We start from the raw sequence: 21,455 nt of genomic DNA, 5'->3' as shown, positions 1-21,455 counted from the left end.
TTGCCATAAATATTATTATGGGTATTAGACAGTTACCCAGAATAACAAATTACTGGCGCGATCAGGAACCTTTTGGCGATGAATATATTTCCAGTATTATGAACGAGTACGATTCGTGAAGCTGAACCAGTATTTACATGTGAGAGACACTAGCAGTACACCCCCCCTCCCAGTACGTGGAGAACTTTGAGACAAAAATTATGCAATAGAATTGATTAAGAACCCTTTCTTTAATTATGTTCCAAATATCACATTAATATTTTGATAAATAAAAAAGTTACAGGTGTTTAACGAGACTAGTCTAAATTCATGATTATTTTAGAATTTAATTGAAACTCATGAGGGGTGTATTTTGGTCAGAAATATAGTAACGAAAGGGTTAAAGGCCGGAACAATGCAAGAAAGTATAAAGTAAACTATAAAAGGAAAAGGAAAACAAAACAAAAGTTGCAGTTTTATCTTAAATTTCTATATCTGGGGGTTATGACCTTTCTTTATTATCTTGTTTATTCTCTTTTCTTATCATCTAGTAATTCATTTTACCTAAATGCAGCAATAGACTACATTGATAGTTTGGTAGGGATATTTGAGTTATATGTTCTTACTTAGTTTGTTTCTGAATGGAACCAGTGATCTCCCGTTGGTAGAAAATGGTTCAAAGAAAGTTTGTTGCCAGAAAAAGGATTTTCACCCCATAAATAAATTCTTTTCTACTCTAGGCATAAGGCCTGACATTTTTGGAGAGTGGGGCCAGTCGATTAGATCGACCCCAGTATGCAACTGGTACTTAATTTATTGACCTCGAAAGGCTGAAAACAAAGTTGACCTTGGCGGAATTTGAACTCGGAATGTAAAGACAGACAAAATACTACTAAGCATTTTGCCTAGTGTGCTAATGTTTCTGCCAGCTCACTGCTTTCACCCACAAGTAAATTATCAACCTTTGAGCATTTAAATTGGCCATATCTGGCCCAAATATTCTACATGTTTATGTTCAAATCAGCCAGGTCCAGCCTCTCACGCTTACCTTACAATGTTATTCTCAAAATAAGCAGTCACATCGAGAAATTATAGTTATAACATAATGCATGGTTAATTCAAAATAATGTGAATAATTAAGCATTACATTTGATAAAATAATTTGAATGCTAAAGGGTTAAACTGTATCATTTATAAATCATACCATCTTGTCTGATAGGTCAAGCTTAAGGAATTAAACCTGTCATATCGCTTTGTGTTCTGAATTCTAATCTCTTCTTGGCTATTTGGATGATGATAAACTTAACTCATTGCCTGCTTTAACGTGACCACCTGGTCTTTGGGTGTCTTTAATGGAGCATTGAAGTTAAATGTCCAGTGGTTTGAAAATATCTATCTTCCCTCTCACACACCAGTCATAGAGGCCCTGGAAAGGGTCATGAATACTACCCTTCCCTTTTGACTAAGTGAAAATTGAAAAAAGAAACCTGTATAACATTGTCAAAATTTATATTCTAAAATCTAAGCTTCTTCTGTAAAACAAGAAGATATTTCAGCACTGGTTGGTTGCTAACAAACTTCAAGTGGGACCTACATTGGAGCATTGCTTACATATTTTAGTCAGTACTGCTACTACATACCAGCAGTCTAGATTACATCTAAACTATGAACATTCGACTGACTGGCAAAGACTCATTCACCAACACAATACTACTACTGGTTCACAGACACAGTGTTTATTTATTCTCTCAACTTTACCATTCGTCATTTTGGAGTCAATAAAATAAGTATTAGTTGAACACTGGGGTCACTGTAATCAACTATCTATCTCTCAAAATTCCTGGCCTTGTGCCTATAGTAGAATTATCCTCTGTTGAGCTGCAATCTTCTGGAGTTCTCAAACTGAACTTCAATCACATCAACCTCACCAATCTGGGAAGACTTATAAAAGTGATAGACACTGCTTGCCTTTCCAAATGAGCTAACACTGGAGCTTCTACACGGTTGCTTGACCAGCTAGAAACAGCAGTGAAATTGTCCTCAGATTACACTTTAGCATCTCAAAGAAAAAAAACTAAATGTATAAAATAAACATTGAGATGATCATAGCTTGAATACCTTTCATCATAGACTTGTTCAGGGTCCTCTTGGGGTTAAGCAAGCAGCAACAACAACTAATTAAAAAATAAATTTTTTTGTGTAATTTAATTCATCATAATTGACTATACTACTATATTTAAGATGATCATTTGTGTAAATGTAAAACTATTTTTCCTCTCTCTGTCTAATATAATTTTTAAAACATACATGAAAGTAAAAGAAAAAATGTGAATAGAAAACAAAATATTTTCTTTTAAATCTCAAAATAAAAAATTCTTTCTGTTTAAGGTTCATTTGCTGAATGGTTGAACTGGAATCCAGATGTACTTCAGTCTGTAATTCCAATGTTACTTGAAGCCCTACAGAATCCTGAGGTTGTGACACCTGCCTCTTTGGCTTTGAAAGATGTTACAAAAGAAACTCGAGATCATCTTCCACCTTTTGCACCCCAAATTCTAACTGCTTGTCAAGTAAGCTGTTTTATGTTTTTTCCAGACTTCTGATAGTATTTGTTGAAAATCAGCTCTTGCTGATTTTCAACAATATCTGTTATTTATTTATTTAGGTACTTTGTTGAGGGAAATTTGGCTGTTGCATTGTGCAGGTAATGTAATTATGCAAACGTTTCCATGCTAGCTTGTGTAGAAACTCCTTCATTAAATTAAAACAGAGTCTCTCCCTCGTTAGCTTATGCAGAAGCTCCTTCATTTGCTGAATTTGCTTTTCTTGCAGTTGAATAGTTTGTACTGAGGAAGACATCTATCTATAGAGATTTTTGCTTATGTCAGTAGTTTATGTGAATATCCTAAATCAAAACAGAATTCAATTCATACAAATATGAAACACATTTTAAAATATAATTTCATACTTTTTTATATAAAGCTTTATAAAACTATTTTAAATGTTTAAACTGGAAGGGAATTTAGCAGAAAAGTAATGCATGTAAAACTAGCACAGAAACAAATTCCTAAATTTGTGCAATTATCTAGTTAATAGTGAGACTTCTATGAATGACTGAGGGAGGAATTTTACTCAATGATGGATGCCACTGCATTGTATACTTAAAATAGGAAATTCTGAAATTTGCTAAATCACTGGCAGTAAACATCAATTCAGTGTCATTTACTATATCTCACGTTGAATGTGAAGGAATATGGGAATAATTTCAGTTTATTTTTCATATCTAACAGATTTGAGGATGTATTAGACAGAAAAAGCTCTCATTATCCTACATGCTTATGAAGTCATGCACAAACTGAGTGAAAGTAGGGTGACAACCACAATGTATACAAACATGCAGAGCATAAATACTTTTTGCATGATTCTTAAAATGAAACGCTTGAAATTACTAAAAATAAACAAGCCTTTGATAGTTTTAAAAAGAAATATCTATCTTAAGCCTTCAAGATAGTGATATGCTGGCTTCATTGAAAGTGTTGTCCTTGATAGCATTTAAGCCTTCAGCTATGTCTGTCATGATACATTACAACATGTACAGATGTTACTCCTTTTGAACCAAATTCCATAATGTTTAGCTATGTCTCCTGCATACTTTCTTTTATACATTGATGATCTACTTTCTCTCACTGCTAATCATATACATTCTTATGAAGATGATACCCCCTTTCACTACTCCTTAACCTTCAACACATACATCATCTACATGTAACATAGATACCTCAAGCATCTAATGACTATATCATTCTTCTTCCTTAAACATCCTCTAATGATTAGATATCCCAAAACATCTCCTTATGAGCATAAACCCTACAACATTCTTTAATAGGGATATGACAACCTAGTCTCTTTTAACAGTACAAATGCATAATTGCCACACTATACCCATCTGGTGCAATACATGGTTAAAACTCTCAAAGTTACTACTATGCTATTTATCACAATCTCTGATGATCGCTCATGTGAATCTCATATATATATATATATATATATATATATATATATATATATTTACCTGAAACATTGCCGCAATTGCACCACAAATGCTAAGCTTTCACTTCAAGACCTGAAGATGCTTTGATTAGTGGCTATCTACAAAACTCATGTGTGATTCACATTGAAGTACTCTACATATATCTTTGAATGCTGCTGTTGACACACACCACATAAAAAGTAAGCCTTTCTGTTGAATGACAAAGAGTCACTTACCAAAGCAGTGCAATTACTGGCTCATAAACATATTTGTATGTTCTAATATTGCTACAACAAGCCTTTATGAACTAGCATGCTACTTACTCCACTCAAGCCTGCCTGACAATTTTCTCATTCTTCATCTCATCACTCTTTCTTTGTCTCAAATTGTGCGCTAAATATTTTGATAACTCATCCTTGTTTGAACTGAAACTCTCTAAAATTCACTCCTACAAAGTTCTCATTGCATTTGTCAAGATATAGATGTTCCAATTGAATACATTAACAGTTTAGGAAGGCTTACAAATGTGATTGACTGTGGCCCTTCCCTCCTGATTAATTAGCAACAAAATAATAGAATAAAAAAAATGTATAGTAGATTTGAATTATTCAATCATTCATTGTTCTGGATTTGAAATAAGTAGCTTATTGAATAAATAGTTAAAGTAATTGATATGTGGAAAATGTGAACTAGCAGTTATTAGTAACTTCTTTGCAAGAAAATTTGTGCAGAAATACTTATTGAGATTTGTCATTAGGTTTACCTAACACAGTTGCTATGCATACCAAAGAGAGTTTTGTGACCTTGCTCTCCTTACACATGAGTAACACACAAGATACAACCCTCACATAAAACATTGACAAAACTGCTATCCAGAAGACTAGAGTTCTTCCTCAGTGCCAGAAAATACCTTGAGCCTGATCTGTTGCTTATCCTCTACATCCAAGGCAACATCAAAAGAAAGCTATTTAGCCTATAGGAAAGTGGTTATACGCCATTAGGTGTACACCCGCTTTCCTATATTAAATTCTAAATAATAACGGAACGCAGAACTCTGAACTATCAACACAACAATATTTATTTATGGAGGAAATAGGCTTGGTTGCTGAGACGTTGGAATGAGCTGTCCCCAGAGTTGGAATGCTGGAGAGACAGCTTGACCCGTCCATGCTCATGGCCGGCCGACCGAGAAAGAGAATGAAAAGAGCAGGAACGTTTAGATGTTGAATTCCACGCATGCGCATGAGACTCTTCCTGTGTTCCTTCCGGAACTATTCCCTGCGCATGCGTGGATGAAAGCGCAGTAATGGCGACTGTATTTTGGCGCCAAATGACGTCACTACAAGCCAATTAACAAAAACTCACTTATCAAGACACTACAACTCACAAACGTGTTGTATCTCCTCTTTACATCTTCTTTCAGCACTACAACAACAATAGCTACTCTATGAATTAGCAGTTTACATATCTCCCTTAATTATTTCTACCTTGTTTTTGTAACCCTCACTGTGTCTTATCTCCCAGATCCTGCACTATACACTTTACGAAATTATTCATCTCTAGGACTGCAACTCTCTGGAATTCCTACTCAGACGTTGACCTTCAAATGTTTAAACTGTGCATAAATCATTGTTTAAAACACTGCTTTTCTTTCATAACTCACACCATTTCACATAGGTTTGATAATTTCCACATAAAATTAATATCAGTTTTAACAACACATTCCTATAACATTGTATGAGACACAAGTACAATTCATATTAGAGTACTGCTCCAACAAATAACATCAAAATGCGTAACTCATTAGTAAAGGCTCATTAAGATACTACAACCACCATGACACAGTAACCTTAAAGTTGAAGTGGTTGTCTCTGGATAAAGCATATAACTTTTCTTACTTCAGTCTGCCTGTTTGACTACAGGTACTGCTTTTACTATCAAGTAGTTGACAGTAGGAAACGCATAAAGCTCTGAAACCCATTTCCCTTGCAATATGCAAATGTCCAAATTTACAAAACCATCCTAGTGTGGAAAAATGTATATAAAAGCTTTAAAAAAAAATCTATATCTTTATTAAAGAAAGATTGTAAGCTGCTGCTAATTTTTGCTAAGCAATTTAATTATACTAACCTTTTGAATAATTTGGAATAACATTAAACTTCTGTTATTATTTTGTTTTGTGCATTCTTATATGCATTTTTCATAGAAATTTTATAAGATTTTACTAAATCACTTTTGAAATTTTAATAATTTCAGAATGTTCTGGAAAGGAAAACTCTTAAGGTAAGATTTCAAATATTTTTATTGAGACATTTTACAGTGAAAACTTAAATATTCTGTAAAAATTAGTTTCAAGCTTCTCCTGGTGAAAAATAATCCTATGAAATTTGCTCCAAGTATTAATTTTTAAAATTCTAATTCTTATTTTCTCATTGATATTGCAATGCCTTGATGCTAATCAACACATACCTATATAGAATTGCGTCATATAAAACATTAAAATATGTTTTAAAATATTTTTTGCAGCCTAAAGAATTGACAAGAATGATGGCTATAACAGGACATGTTCTCAGTGTTCTTCAGTTCCAGGAGATCATGTTATATTTGGATAAATTGATCAGCCCCCAGATTCATGAACTTGAACTTCTAACAAAAGAAGAGGTGCAGCTACTTTTATTATTTTATTTTCAAATGTAATGTATGTATAAATATATCTTCATCATCATCATCATCATCATGTCCATGTTCCATGCTAGCCAGAGTTAGATGATTTGACAGGACCCAACGGGCCCTAGGAGTGCATCGTGCTCCAGTGTTTCTTTGGCATGGCTTCAATGGCTGGATGCCCATTCTAATGCCAGCCACTTCACTGCTTACACTGGATGCTTTGTGCCACTAGACTATGAACTTTATGCTTGGCAGATATCTCTCTCTCTCTCTCTCTCAAGTTTATAGCTCAGAGTTACAGTAGGTATTGTTTACTGGGAATGTAAACATCACTGTTTTGTTCAAACAGTGTGATGTGAAGAAATGTGGACTGCAAATATTCATGTGCACACACATAAACACACATGCACTCACTGATATACATATGCACACATACACATATACATGCATTATACTTTGTTTTTATTTCAGTCATTGGACTGTAAACCATTTATGGTCACTGCCTTTAATTGGTTTAGTCAACCAATCAACCCCAGTACTCATTTCCAGCCTAGTATTCTATCAGCCGCTTTTACTGTATCAGTAGGCTATGTGAATGCAAACCAAGCAACACCAGTTGTCAAGTGATTAAAGACAAATGCAAATGCATTTTCACACACACACGCACACGCGCACACACACACACACACACACACACACACACACACACAGAATGGTCTTACAAGCAGTTCCCATTTCCTAAATTCGTTGATGAACCATTGATTGGCCCACAGCTGTTGTGTAATACTCTTGTCTCAGCTATTGCTGAACCTGAAACCATATGGCTGGATTGAACTGCTTAACTATACAGGTATGACATGAACATATATATATGAGGGGGTGCTGAAACGTTCTTGGCTTTAGGGTCATTGCGAAAGGCTTGGTTCCAAGCTCTTTTACAGGGCTTAGAAAAACTAAAGGACTGCTGCAATAAATGTGTGAATTTGGGAGAGAAATATGTTCAATAAAATCATACTTAACTGATCTTCCTGTATTTTCTTTCGCCTAAAGCCAGGGACTTTTCAGCACCCCCTCATATATACGATGGGCCTTCTTTTACAGTTTCCATCTATCAATTCCACATACAAGTTATTGGTTGGTCTGAGGCTAAGCAGAAGATATTCACCCAAAGTGCCATGCCATGGAATAGAACTCAAAATAAAACCATGTTGTTATGAAGTGGATTTTATATCCACATACTCATTTTATGTTTGGATGTAAATTCTTATGAAGACCATATATACATATGTACACACACACATGCACACACACACACACACACTGTAAAAGTTAGCAGGTATGAGAAGTGAATATATGTTTATATAATCACATGACATCCTTAGGGTTACAGCCGTTTTGCAACCGTCTTCATGTAGTGTTAATTGTGGAAGAAATTATGTTTACATGTTTGCATTAATATGCATGCTTGGCACTTCTCTGTATTGGATTACTGTGGGAACAGTTAGACAAGTCCATAAGAGGAGCTTGGTGTGATAACCACATGATTCTCTGAATCCATACCTTACACTCCAAATTTATATATACGCACACACACATTATATATATATATATATATATATATATATATATTTACATACATATATATATATATATATCAAGGACACATATTCAAGATGTGCTAGGTATGTGCTGCACACCCATCAAAAATAGCAAATTCATTATAAATATTAATCTTACTCCTAATGGAAAACTTTTGTTTTATTCCTGCTTGAAATTTGGTGACATTGGGTGTGGCAACATACCCAATACTACAACCAATATGCACCACTGATATCTATCTATATATATATATATATATATATATGACATCCAACTGTGAAAAAAACCATGCCAAACAGACCTTACTAGTGTCACATAAAAAGCACCCAGTCCAATCTGTAAAGTGGTTAGCATTAGGAAGGGCATCCAGCCATAAAAATCATGCCAAAACAGACAGTGGAGCTTGGTCATCTAATCCATGCCAGCATAGAAAACGGATGTTAAATGATGACGACGATGAGGATATATCATCATCATCATCATTTAACATCTATTTTCAATGCTGGCATGGGTTAGATGGTTTGACTGGAACCGGTAAGTCCAAGAGCTGCATCAGGTTTCAGTCTGATTTGGCATGCTTTCTACAGCTGGATGTCCTTCCTAACACCAATCACTCCAAGAGTGTAATGGATGCTCTTTACGTGCCAGTAGCATGGGTGCTATTTACATAACACTGGCAACTGCTATGACTTGATTTACATGACACTGGCAATGGACAATACTATGATTTACATGACATTGGCTTCATAAGTCTTCTCAAGCACAGCATATTGCCAAAGGTTTCAGTCGGTTGTTATTGTCTCTGTGAGGCCCAACATTCGAAAATCATGTTACCAGCAACAGCCACAATTATGATTTCATGGGTGCCATTTACATGACACCAGCAACAACCATAACTACGATTTCATTCGGTTTGATGAGTCTTCCCAAGTACAACATATCGCCAAAGATCTCGGTCACTAGTCATCATCTCTGTGAAGCCCAACATTCGAAGATCATGCTTCACCACATCATTCCATGTCTTCCTAAGTCTACCTCTTCCACAAGTCCTCTCCACAGTTAGAGGTCAGCACTTTTTTACACAGCTGTTCTCACCCATACGTATCACATGACCATACCAGTGCATTCATCTCTCTTGCATGCCACATCTGATGCCTCTTATGCCCAGTTTTTCTCTCAACAATAAACTATTCGAATCTATTTTAAAACGGGGGGGCCACATTTTTCATTAATGTTTTATGTAGTGTTTTTGGTACGGAAAGACTTTCAAACTTCGTATACTTATCTATTTTGTGTTATAGAACAGAAAAATATTTTTGTATTCGAATTTATTTCATGTAAAAAATTGTCTTATTTCGATAATTTCAACCAATCACTGACAAGTATTCAGTTGTTTACATTTACTCCTTTGGCTGATTAAGCGATGTAAAGCGTATTTAATCTCCATACCTTCGTTTTATTTGCTTTTTTCATTTTAAATTTGCTTTAACCCTAACCCTAACCGTAGGGTTAGGGTTAGGGTTAATTGTTTCAGAATCGTTTGTTTATGTAGTCGGCACTTAATGTATATCGGCTGAATGGACGTCAGTGATTGGTTGAAATTACAGAAATATGACAACTTTAACATGGAATAACTTATGGATTTCTTTTTTTTTTTAAGAAGACTAAGAGAAAAAGATGTTTTATATGACACATTCTACCAGTGTTCCAAGTTTCAAAGTGTTTCGTTAATGAAAAATGTGGCCCCCGTTTTAAAAAAGATCCAACTATTCTGATTATTTTAGCCTTCCAAACCTATATGGGAAGCCATTAACCAAAAGCTTGATATGTTAAGTTGGCTAATTTCCACAATTAATACTGAGAAAACTGACTCTGAACAGAGTGTGTCTGAAGAGGCTGAGAAAAATTCAAAATCAAACCAACCAAATCCAGTAAGTAGGTCTTATTTCTCAATAATTTGTTTCATGCTATTTCTTCTGTCATTAATAGCATTTTTTGTACAGTAAAGTTGATTGCTTTGCACTTGACACACTGCCAGTGTTTGGAGGAGAGGAATATTGTTTGACTGCTTTAGTCTATCTCATATTCACAAACACTTACCATTGAATTATCCACCCTGCTGTGCCATCTATCTGTTGTTCTACTACTACTACTACTACTACTACTATAATGAACCCTGCATCTCAGAACATGCCGACTGTATATGAACTCTACCTAAGCACATTTGATGTACTTGCCATTAATTTGAACTCAGACATAAATTGTATTGACCTCATTCTGTTATGGTCCCCAAAAGAAGATCCTCAGTAAAACACTTACATTGATTCCTTAGAATAACAGTTAAAGTTAAATGAATCAATATAAAGTTTACTCTTTCTATTGAACTTGAGAAGATGTGAAATGAAGTTTTCCTGAATCAGTAGATAATTGTGACACATTCAATTATTTGATAATTTTTAATATTCAGGAAACACCCCCACCTCCATCTTTTTTTTTTTTTGAGCCGTTATAGATACATGAATGAAGAAATAGTTCTTGAATGAATATGATAATATACTTTATTACATCATTTTTATACTCATTACTGTTGGCTGAAATTATAAAGTACCAGCTTTCTTGCCAAATCTTGGGTCTCTTTTGGCATAGCTTTTTTTGAAGCTACACAATAACAGTTGTGCTTTGCACTAGGTACTTACTTAATTATATTTTCTCTGAAGATAAGCCACTTCCAGATATGTGGCTGACTTTCTGTTTGATAACACCAGTCAGGCAAGATTGTTCTTCTATAAGTATTTCATGATTGATAGATATTGCCCTGACTTGTGTCATTTAGAATTATCTAATCAGATAAATGGAGCAAATGGAAAGATAATGCCTTAGCAAGAATCAGTATGAGGTTAGGGCATAATTAGCATCAGATAAAGGCTTTATTATCTAATGATTTAAGGTTGGATATATTGGCATGGCTTTCTATTGCATTTCTTTAGCTAGTATAATGATGCATATTAACAATCATTAGTTATATCATTTCCCTCACTGCTTACAACAGTGGACTATCTTTTACTACTTACAGTTAGGCAGAGTGGTAAATGAAAGTTGAGTAATATTAAGTTAATAATTTGGCCAGTAAGCTAGTACCTTATAATTTCAGCCAGATGTAACATTTAGAAATAATATATCAGTCAGAATCAAATAGATTGTGGCAAATTAGCATAGAAGCACCACCACTTCTCTTTGACTAAACATATATATATATATATATATACATATATATATATATATATATATATATATATGAAACAAATCAACATAAGGGTTTTCCTGAATGGGTTAATCAGTAAAATAATAAAATTTGAATCATATATAGTAGTATATTTTCTGAATAATTTTGAGCTTTCTGAATGATATCAATAAATTACAGAGTATCTTAGAATGGTCTTTCAAGTCTGTCAAAGATGTGGGTAAATCATACTTTTGATGGATTCTCTTTTGTGTTACATTTTCATACGAAATAATCTCTATAGCATTCGGTATATAATTTAGATAGTAATAAAAAAAGATTAACGTGTACAAAGATACATGCAGGATGAAGTAAATAGCTAACATATTGCAATTGAAAAAAAATTCAAGAAAAGAGTAAGGTAGAAAATTACTGACCATGAGTTCAAACATTACAATAGCCATTGTGTTGTATCTGGTACATAACTCAGCCACTTTCAGTTTCTGAATTATAAATCCCAGTTGAGCACTAGGGTCAATATAATCAGCTTATGCCCATCCTCCAATATTTCTGGCCTTATGCCAAACTTTGAAACCATTATTAATGTATTTATTATAGAATCATACTTATTTTTAATATTGTTGTTCTCTTTGTAGGTTCTAGTTATAATGCAGCATATTGCTCCAATATTGCAAAGTATATTAACAAAATGGATTGCAGATGCCACTGTGATTCAGGTAATGTATATTGTATCTTTTTTCTTTATAAGCATTATATAAGATAGATAATAAGTCAATCTTCTTTTCCTACAATTAAAGAAACTATATTACAAAGATAAAGCTAGAAAAGTAGGTAAGTTAAAACAAAATAGTGGAGAATTAACAGCTGAAGTTTAATACAATATTTAAAGTTATCTATCCAGAAAAGAAAGAAAAATAACAACAGCCCAAATATTCTTCATGTTTTAAGTTCAAATTGGCTATATCTGATTTCTTACACCTACCTTACAATGTCATTCTAAAAATAAACAATCACAGCATCAAAGCCTTAAAGCTCCAAGGTAATGATTAATTCACAACAATGTGAATAAATAAGCATCTGAATGCTAAAGAGTTCCGGTTCATGTTTATTGTTAGAATTCATTTAGTAAAATTTTGTAAATGAATTTAATCATCAATTTGCTGCTTTCTGTTTCTATTTCAGGCAATCTGTGAATTATTTAGGAAAGCACTTAGAGTTCTCATGGATGGATTTGCTCCAATAGCACAAGACACATTCCAGATATTAATTCACATATGCCACACTTTCCCTCATTCTTGCATCCTTAGCTTGGCAAAACATGTAAGTGTTTGTGTAGTTCCATTCATATTAACAACTTTCTTATGTAAATTTGTTTAAATATTGTTAATTTAGTTTTGCAGATACATTCACGTGATGGAATCTAGATAATGTATCAATTAAATATTTATTTATTTTACTTTTATCTGAATGTTTGATGTAATAGAATTATTTATTTAGTTGAAAAATATCCCACAACTACATCACCATGGTTCTTAAAATGTGCACCACCCATTTAATAATGGTGTGGCCAAGATGGATAGAATAAGCTAATGCATCTGCTATTATTTAAAAGAAGTGAAAACTAATGGAAGATATCTTATGAAAATGTAAATAAATCCTGGACTAAAAGTTGAGGCCTTTTTTCTTCCTCAAGTTTGCATCTTTTGCCTGAATTTTTATTCACAGTTTGCTCATGATTGGACACATTTTAAAATGTAGCTTATTTTGTTTATTTCTGTTGTAGATAATTTTAATGTTCCATCATAATGAAAGTCTCAAATCTTCAGTCAAAGAACTTTTAGCAGTTCTCACTTCTCAAAGTCTGGCACTATTGCAAATTGGTAAGTACAATTTGTTGTTTTGTCTTCAATATAATTTATTCAGTTGCATTTAAGTAACTCTTTAAATGGAAAGATGTTTTCTCTAATAAGATTTTAATTTATTTAATTATTTCCGAAATTGCTGACAAATATATTGTAACAAAAATTCATTTTTCTATATTAACAAAGAAAATTTAAGGGAAAAATTATTCTGATTAAGTAGCATCTGTTTGTGAGTGGATTCCTCTTTTCCTTAACTTTCAGAGCCATATAAGAAGAAGGTTACTCTGAAAACTGTTATAAGCTAATATTATATTGTTACATAAGAAAAATGACCACAGACTAAATGCTTGGGATTAATGAGAGTTAGTATATTCAGTTCAAATATCTTGGCACTATAAATGTTAAGAGCAAAACAATTTTTACATATTTAAAAAATGTAGCATTTTTGAGGCAAAAATTACTGTATGTCAAATGTGATGTTCCATTTTTAGCTTAAAATGTAATTACTGAGAATTGTTTTCAGAATTTCGAGAACATACTGATATTGTTGAAGGTCTTATGAATCTTTGGGCTCAGGTAATTTATTTTTACAGATATTTATAATTGAAATTTTTTATTTAGAAATACTAAACTGAAAATATATTAATCAATATGTAAAATGTAATATATATCTCATTTAGTGTAGTTAGCAACTCATAAATAATTTCTACTCAGAGAAAATGACATGAAACAAAGTTGTTTATCTTATGAAACATATTCAATATTGCTGTGAAGATTATTTTAGATTGGAATTTAAGATGATTGAAGTTTGAAGTCATGAACATCATTTGTTTAATGTCTGATTTTCCATGCAAGCAAGGCTTAAATGGGAATTGGTTTTGAGGATGGATTTTACAGTCAGATGCTCTTCCTGTTACTAACCCTCACCTGTATTTTAGATAAGGGATTTTTATTTAAATGCAAAATGACTGATGATAATGCTAACATCACACTACTTTGCCTGATAAGTGAAATATCAATATTTATGCTTATTTGCACACACACGTACATGTGTATGTGTGTGTGTGTATGTCCAACCCATGCTAGCATGGAAAGCGGACGTTAAACGATTTGAAGAAAAGCAACAAAAATTCAATAGGTTATAGCAGTACGTACGTTTCGTACAAACTTCATTTATTCATGTAGTGAGAACACTACATAAAATGTGCATTTTATGTAGTGTTCTCACTACATGAATAAATGAAGTTTGTACGAAACGTACGTACTGCTATAACCTATTGAATATTTGTTGCTTTTTTTCAAATTTTATTCACCAAATCTCTTGATTGTGTTTTTGGTTTTTACCCTACCAAATTCTGGTGCCTCAAACATTTTAAGTACCACATTTAATCTATTGATTAAATCTATATTATATATATATATATGTGTGTGTGTGTGTGTGTAAAAACATTTTTTCAGGATGAGATAAAAAACTAAGGCTGTGAAGATTTTAGAACATTTATAAATAGGTCTTACAGCTGTATCCAAGATATTTATTATATCCCTTCATCGGAGACGGTGTGAGAAAATGGTTAAGCATTTATGGTCTATCCATAGCACTTACTCAGCATTACCTGACACCTTTGGGTCTTATTGACACCATTACCTCTCATAACCTCTCTCTCTCTCTCTATGTATATATATATATATATATATATATATGTGTGTGTAAGACTGTGTGGAAAGAGGTTGTTCTTTCCTAAGGATATTTATCTAAGTGTACACCAGTTTAACTCCATATCAATTAATGATACTGGAAATTCCATATGTGCATATGTACTAGTGCTTATCAGTTGGTTCTTCTCTGATAATTAGTACCTTACATTCTTGAAATTCAAGTGATCACTATAGTTGTCACATATTTCGATCTGGGAGCTCTTCTATGCTGATGACCTTGCTCTAATAGTCAAGTCACTGCCAGAACTAGAGATGAGGTTTGGAAGCAAGGCCTAGAATCGAAGGGCCTTAGGGTTAACCTAGCAAAAACCAAAGTCTTAGTAAGTAGGAAGGCTGACAAATCACAAACCCCTTCAGGCAGATGGCCCTGCTCGATCTGTAGAAAAGGTATGGGTGAAAAGTCCATATGATGTACCCGGTTTAAGCTATGGACACATCATTTCTTTGAGGGTAAGGCTCGCTTGCCCTCTGTAATCTTTGTGGCACCCTTCACACCTTATGACATAAAGTAAATTCTTTGATGCACAGGTGAAGTTATTTTTTACAACAAAAGTGTGTCCTAACTGGAATTGTATATTGTTCCTTCAATGAGGTGGATGCAATCCTGCAGTTGGAACGACCATACTTTTTGATGGTGGGTGGTGGGTTTGTGTTGAGTAATTTTGCATTGGTGAGTAGGTTTTTTAGGGATTTGGGTTGTCTTTTGCTTTTTATTATTTTATGGGTTGCGAGTACTTTTTTTTAGGTGTGGTTCTTGACTCAGCTGTGGGATGTGTGGGATGTTCTTGTATATAATTGTGTAAGATTCTGCATTTCTTGGATTGTGTGTTGAGAGATATGGGAGACTATTTAATGTACTGTGAGTGTGTTTCAGTTTTCGTAAGTCTTGGGTTAGGGTTAGGGTTGTTTTGGCCCATTCTATTCCATTGTCAACTAATGATGTTGGGTAATGTCTTTCGAGAAGAATTGCCTTTACTTCTTGGAGTCTTTTATTTCGTGTTCTTTAATTTGAGACAATTGTACAAATTCTTCTTGCTAGGTTGAAGGGGATGTTTGTCTTCATGTGCTTTGGGTGATTGGAGGTGAACAGAAGGTATTGTTTGGAATCAGTTGGTTTGTAGTGGATATCGGTTTCAATGTTGGTGCCTTTTTTTATAATAAGAATGTCAAGAAAAGGAAGTTGGTCTTGACTATATGCCATTGTAAATTGGATATGGTTGTTGACACTGTTGATTAAGTTTTTAAAATCAATGAGTTGGTCAAGTGTGTGGGACCATAGAATGAGGCAATCATCCAAGTAGCATTTCCAATTCTCCAACAGGTATTTGTGGAAAGACAAGCCATATTTAGATTTGGATTCTTCATAAATTTGTCTAATTATTAAAACATTGATTTAATGATTCAGCATTAAGTGCTGCAACATGCATTTGCTGATCTTGAGAAAAACTCATCACTCTTCAGACTCTTGCCTTCAGTTTTCTACAATTCTCCTTGCTTGTGGGACTTTTTCTACAATTCTCCTTACTTGTTTCTGGAAAGATTACGTCATTTCTGTGTTTCTCCCGCTCATTCCGTAAAAATTTATTTGAAGGGAGCAGAAATTGAAAGACGAGAAAGCGAAAAGAACAGGAAAATTAAGTGAAAGATCTATGTACATCTATATAAAATGGACAAGCGCATGGACATGTGAGAGAGAGAAAGAGAGTGAAAAAAGAGAGATAGAGTGAGTGAGTGAAGGTGTGTGTCATGATGATTGATGTCTCTTAGCGTACACACACATATAGAAAATGTGACGTCATTGTATAACATGTTTACGATAGTTGATTTATGGAAAAGATGATAATGTTAAATTTTTGAAATGCAAATATGTGAATGGAAATTAAGTTTAATTTGTAGCTGAAATAGTACACTGAATCTTTTGATACCCCATACGTCAATATCTGTAACTCGGTTTTGGAATGCATAAGGAATATATATAGGACAGACTTCTTTCAAATTGAAAGTAATATCTCACATTACAATAGAGACATAATACTGAAATAGTGTAAGATATAAGAGATTGCTCTGGGCTCACATTAGGCAAGAAACTGGAAATTTTTTTGGCCCATGACACTGCATGGACCTTGGCTTTTGTATCTGACGACTGTTACTTTAAGTATTTTATTTCGATTTTATGAATATATGTATGTATGAGCCAATGAGGGAGACCCCTACATGGTAGTTAGACCTGGTAGAAATAGCAGCCAAATCTCCCTCAAAACACCCTACTGTCTTAATCTGACAATTCTGCCTATTATGTAGTTTGAATGAGAAACTGTAACTAAAGGTTAAGATTATTAACCCCAAAATTTGAGGCGTTTTAATAGCAATCAGTTTTTTTCTCTTTTTCGCATTGCTTTTCATGTCAGCTGTAAAGGTGAAGAGAGTTAACTTGGACGGTGTTAAGTAGTGGAGACGTTTGGTGATTCTATGTGGTGGTTACTTTTGACTGTTTCTCCTCAATAAGGATAATTTATTGTTGCTGTGTTTATGCCCCCAAAACTTAGCCGTTTAGCAAAACACCGATAGAATAAGTACTAGGTTTACAAAGAATAAATCATGGGGTCTGCAATCACATGACAAGGAAAACAATAAAAAGCTATGCTATTTTAATCCTGAGCAATGCTGGTTATCTCTGCTAGTAATAAATATATTGATTATTCTGTGTACACTTTCACCATTTTCTTTGTGTTGTTATATATATATATATATATATTAAAACATAGGGTAAAAAATCAGATATTAATTAATATCGATTTATTACCAGGAAGCTAGCACATTGAAAGAATCAGAGAGATTCAGAAAAAATATCTGAGATCTTAGGGGATTAAAGTATATTTTTATATATAACGATGACCACTAAAGTGGACATTTAATGTGCTAGAAGAACATCACATGTTGTGCTAAGTATATTATTAAACCCTTTATATATATATATATATATATATATATATATATATATATATATATATATATATAAAAAGGGTTTAATATACTTAGCACTTAACACATTCACTCTCAAGGCATTGGTTGATGACAGTTGAAGACACTTGCCCAAGATGCTGTACAGAAATGAGCTTGAAATCATGTGGTTGGAAAGCAAACTTCTTAGCCACACAGCCATTTCTGTGTGTTGACTATCATAATCTAAAAGTATAAATTTACTGATACTCTTATCAAGCTTAATATTCTTGATTCACATGCTTTTTTGAATTTAGACAAGACACCTGTTTATTTTGAATTTGGTAATAGTTTGACAAGAACTTAAGTTAGCGATACCTTTTACCATACTGCATGTGATGTAATTTATTTTATATATGTAAATATTCTCAGTCTTGTTGTGACAGTTGTTTTTATTTAAAATCTAAGTCAATGAGAGCATGTGATTATAAATCAGACTATTACATTTGTGTTTGTTTAGAATGCCTTCAGGCCCAGTATAAAAGTAAAAATATCTTTAACCAGAATCAGTCTTTACAGCAAGATTAAGTATGTTTTTGAATACATAATGTACAAAGAAATACATACCAAGACTCATTCCATCTGACTTTTAGTTTTGGACAGAAAGTTGAAGTAGAAGAGAAACCTCAATTAATTTCCCATTTAATTCTCAAAAATGTTAACTGTCTCAAAAAGCAATAGGCAGATTTTTGTCAACTATTATAACATACTTTTTCATCTCGTATTTTGTTTTATTTCATTTTAGGTAATCAAAAAGTCTCGTCATTTGATTTGTGAACAAGGAAATTTTGACATTGACAGTCTATTTCAAACAGGTAAATAATCTTATTGAAATTATTACGAAAGTTAATATTACTTATGGAGGAATAAGCAATAAAATCCATACAGTGCATGTACAACAGTTTGCCATTATAATCCTACTTGTACTTTACTTAGTTCATGAAAGTTTGAGATTTTTTTGAAGGAAAAAAAAAAAAAAAAAAAAAAAAATCAGGCAGCAAGCTGGCAGAATTGTTAGCACATCCAGTGAAATGCTTGGCAGTATTTTGTCTGTCTTCATGTTCTGAGTTCAAATTCCACCAAGGTTGACTTTGCTTTCATCCTTTTGGGGGTCGGTAAAATAAGTACCAGCTGAGTACTGGAGTCGATGTAATCAACTATCTCCCTCCCCAAAATTTCAGGCCTTGTGTCTATAGCAGAAAGAATAGAATTTAAAAATTATATATTATTATTATAATAATACATATTTTTATTATATATATAATTTTTACACTGTATTGAAGCTGATTTCACAGAGTACAAAGTGATTTTGGAGAAACCCATTGACTTGCTGCTTGAGTCAACCTATCTGACTTTATTGTCAACTCCTTGTCCATATCATTGTATCGACTTGACTATCAGGTGTTGTTATACACTGCTGGTCATAACACCCTTACATTGTTGTAACTTTTTAATGATGCCACCCTATCAACTGAGCAGAACACCAATCTGTTGCAGGGTTACCCATTTACAGCTGAGTGGACTGGACCAATGTGAATTGAAGTGTTCCACTCAAAAACACCATGCACTGCTGGTCTTGGAACTGAAATCATAATCTTGTGATAGTGAGTGCAACATCTTAACCACTGGGCCATGTGCCCTCACTTCTTGTCCATATATGGATTAATGATAAGAACAACATCTAAGATAAAAAAAAAATACTTGCTTAAACAACTTGCAACTGTCAAAGTTTTTCAGAAGCCAACACACTCATATTAACTTGGGAAAAATGTGAAGAAAAAAGCAAAAGAAACCAACTTTGAGCTACTAAATGCCATCATCAACATTTAGCTTCTACTTTCTATGCTGGCATGGGTTGGACAGTTTGACTGAAACTGGTAAGCTGCACCAGATTCCCATCTGATTTGGCATGGTTTCTATGGCTGGATGCAAATATAATTTGTAATGGCAGTTTCAACTATAGATTATAATATAAATCATGAATTTGTACCTGAATACATTCAAAGGTTATTTTTTATTATTCATATTTATTTGACATAATTTATAATTTTATTTTTAAATTGACTATTCTTCATATATTTTCAGCTGTTCTTGGTCTTAGTCTTCCTGAAAATTTCACTGTTAAAGCATCATCTTATTTTTTAGTAAGTACCTTTACATTCATTTTTTTTTTTGGTGGGGGAAATCCACCAAATCAGTTAAATGTCTATCAATATATCAGTAGCTAGTTCACGAGTGTGTTAATAATCTTAATTTAGAAAAATAACAGCTCCTACATTGAAATCAAGATGTACACATCCAGGAATATGACATGTGATGGTAGAGATCAAACCAATTAAAACTATGTATAGATGTATATATTTTAAAAAATCACTTCATGTCTAAAAATGATATTGACATACTGAAAAATTATAATCTTATTGTTGTCATTTTAACATCTACTTTTCCATACTCACATTGGTCAGACAGAATTCAATGAGGTAAATTTTCTACAACTGGCTGCCCTTTCTGTCACCAACTTTCACCTGTCTCTAAGCAGAGCAAAATTTCCCAACGCCAGAAAATGTTTTAATGGAGAACTGGAAATGAATGACACCACTTGAATGTTGGTGATGTTCATTTACGACCACTGTGTGATGTCAAGACACGGAGACACAACCACATACTCATATATATGTACATGTACACCCACCATATATATATATATGTATGTATAAGGGCGGCGAACTGGCAGAATCGTTAGCACACCGGGCGAAATGCTTAGCGGTATTTCATCTGCCATTACATTCTGAGTTCAAATTTCGTAGTAGACGGAAGAAACTGAAAGAAGCCTGTCATATGTGTGTGTGTGTGTGTGTCTTTGTGTCTATGTTTGTCCTCCCACCATTACTTGACAACCAATGTTGGTGTGTTCAAGTACCCGTAACTTAGTGGTTTATTGAAAAAGACTGATAAAACAAGCACTAGGGTTACAAAGAATAAGTCCTGGGCTTGATTTCTTTGACCAAAAAAGGTGGTGTTCCAGCATGGTTTCAGTCAAAAATGACTGAAACAAGTAAAAGTATAAAAGGATATATATATATATACTAGCAGAAATACCCGGCGTTGCCCGGGTTAAAGAGAATAATGAAATCTAAAAACGCCGTCTAGACTACGCATCATCTTTATATATAGAGATGTATATACACACACGCACCCAAACACACATATATATATGTATATCAATATAAATATATGAAAGTCAATGAAGTTTCGTAAAAGAAGGTGATCATGTACATACTTTCTTGCTGTTGTGATTATAACACCTCGTTGTAAACTATGTTCCTTGTTTTCCCTTGTGGAGCATATACAAATAGGTCTT

At 33.5% G+C, this 21,455-nt stretch overlaps 1 protein-coding gene across 1 annotated transcript in view; it reads left to right on the top strand.

Moving 5' to 3' along the window:
- Window positions 1–21,455, top strand: part of LOC106874703 (importin-13) — a 57,904-nt gene that overhangs the window by 30,023 nt on the left and 6,426 nt on the right. Inside the window, exons 17-26 of the mRNA XM_014922514.2 lie at window positions 2,368–2,549; window positions 6,266–6,292; window positions 6,536–6,670; window positions 10,060–10,206; window positions 12,152–12,232; window positions 12,699–12,836; window positions 13,300–13,396; window positions 13,902–13,954; window positions 18,840–18,909; window positions 20,180–20,238. Of these exons, the coding sequence (XP_014778000.1) occupies window positions 2,368–2,549; window positions 6,266–6,292; window positions 6,536–6,670; window positions 10,060–10,206; window positions 12,152–12,232; window positions 12,699–12,836; window positions 13,300–13,396; window positions 13,902–13,954; window positions 18,840–18,909; window positions 20,180–20,238 (989 nt within the window). The remainder of the gene's footprint in view (window positions 1–2,367; window positions 2,550–6,265; window positions 6,293–6,535; window positions 6,671–10,059; window positions 10,207–12,151; window positions 12,233–12,698; window positions 12,837–13,299; window positions 13,397–13,901; window positions 13,955–18,839; window positions 18,910–20,179; window positions 20,239–21,455) is intronic.

This window comes from Octopus bimaculoides, chromosome 4 (assembly GCF_001194135.2).
Source record: "Octopus bimaculoides isolate UCB-OBI-ISO-001 chromosome 4, ASM119413v2, whole genome shotgun sequence".
Classification (NCBI taxonomy): domain Eukaryota; kingdom Metazoa; phylum Mollusca; class Cephalopoda; order Octopoda; family Octopodidae; genus Octopus; species Octopus bimaculoides.
The sequence above is the reverse complement of the archived record's forward strand: the minus strand, read 5'-3'. Positions and strand labels throughout refer to the sequence as shown.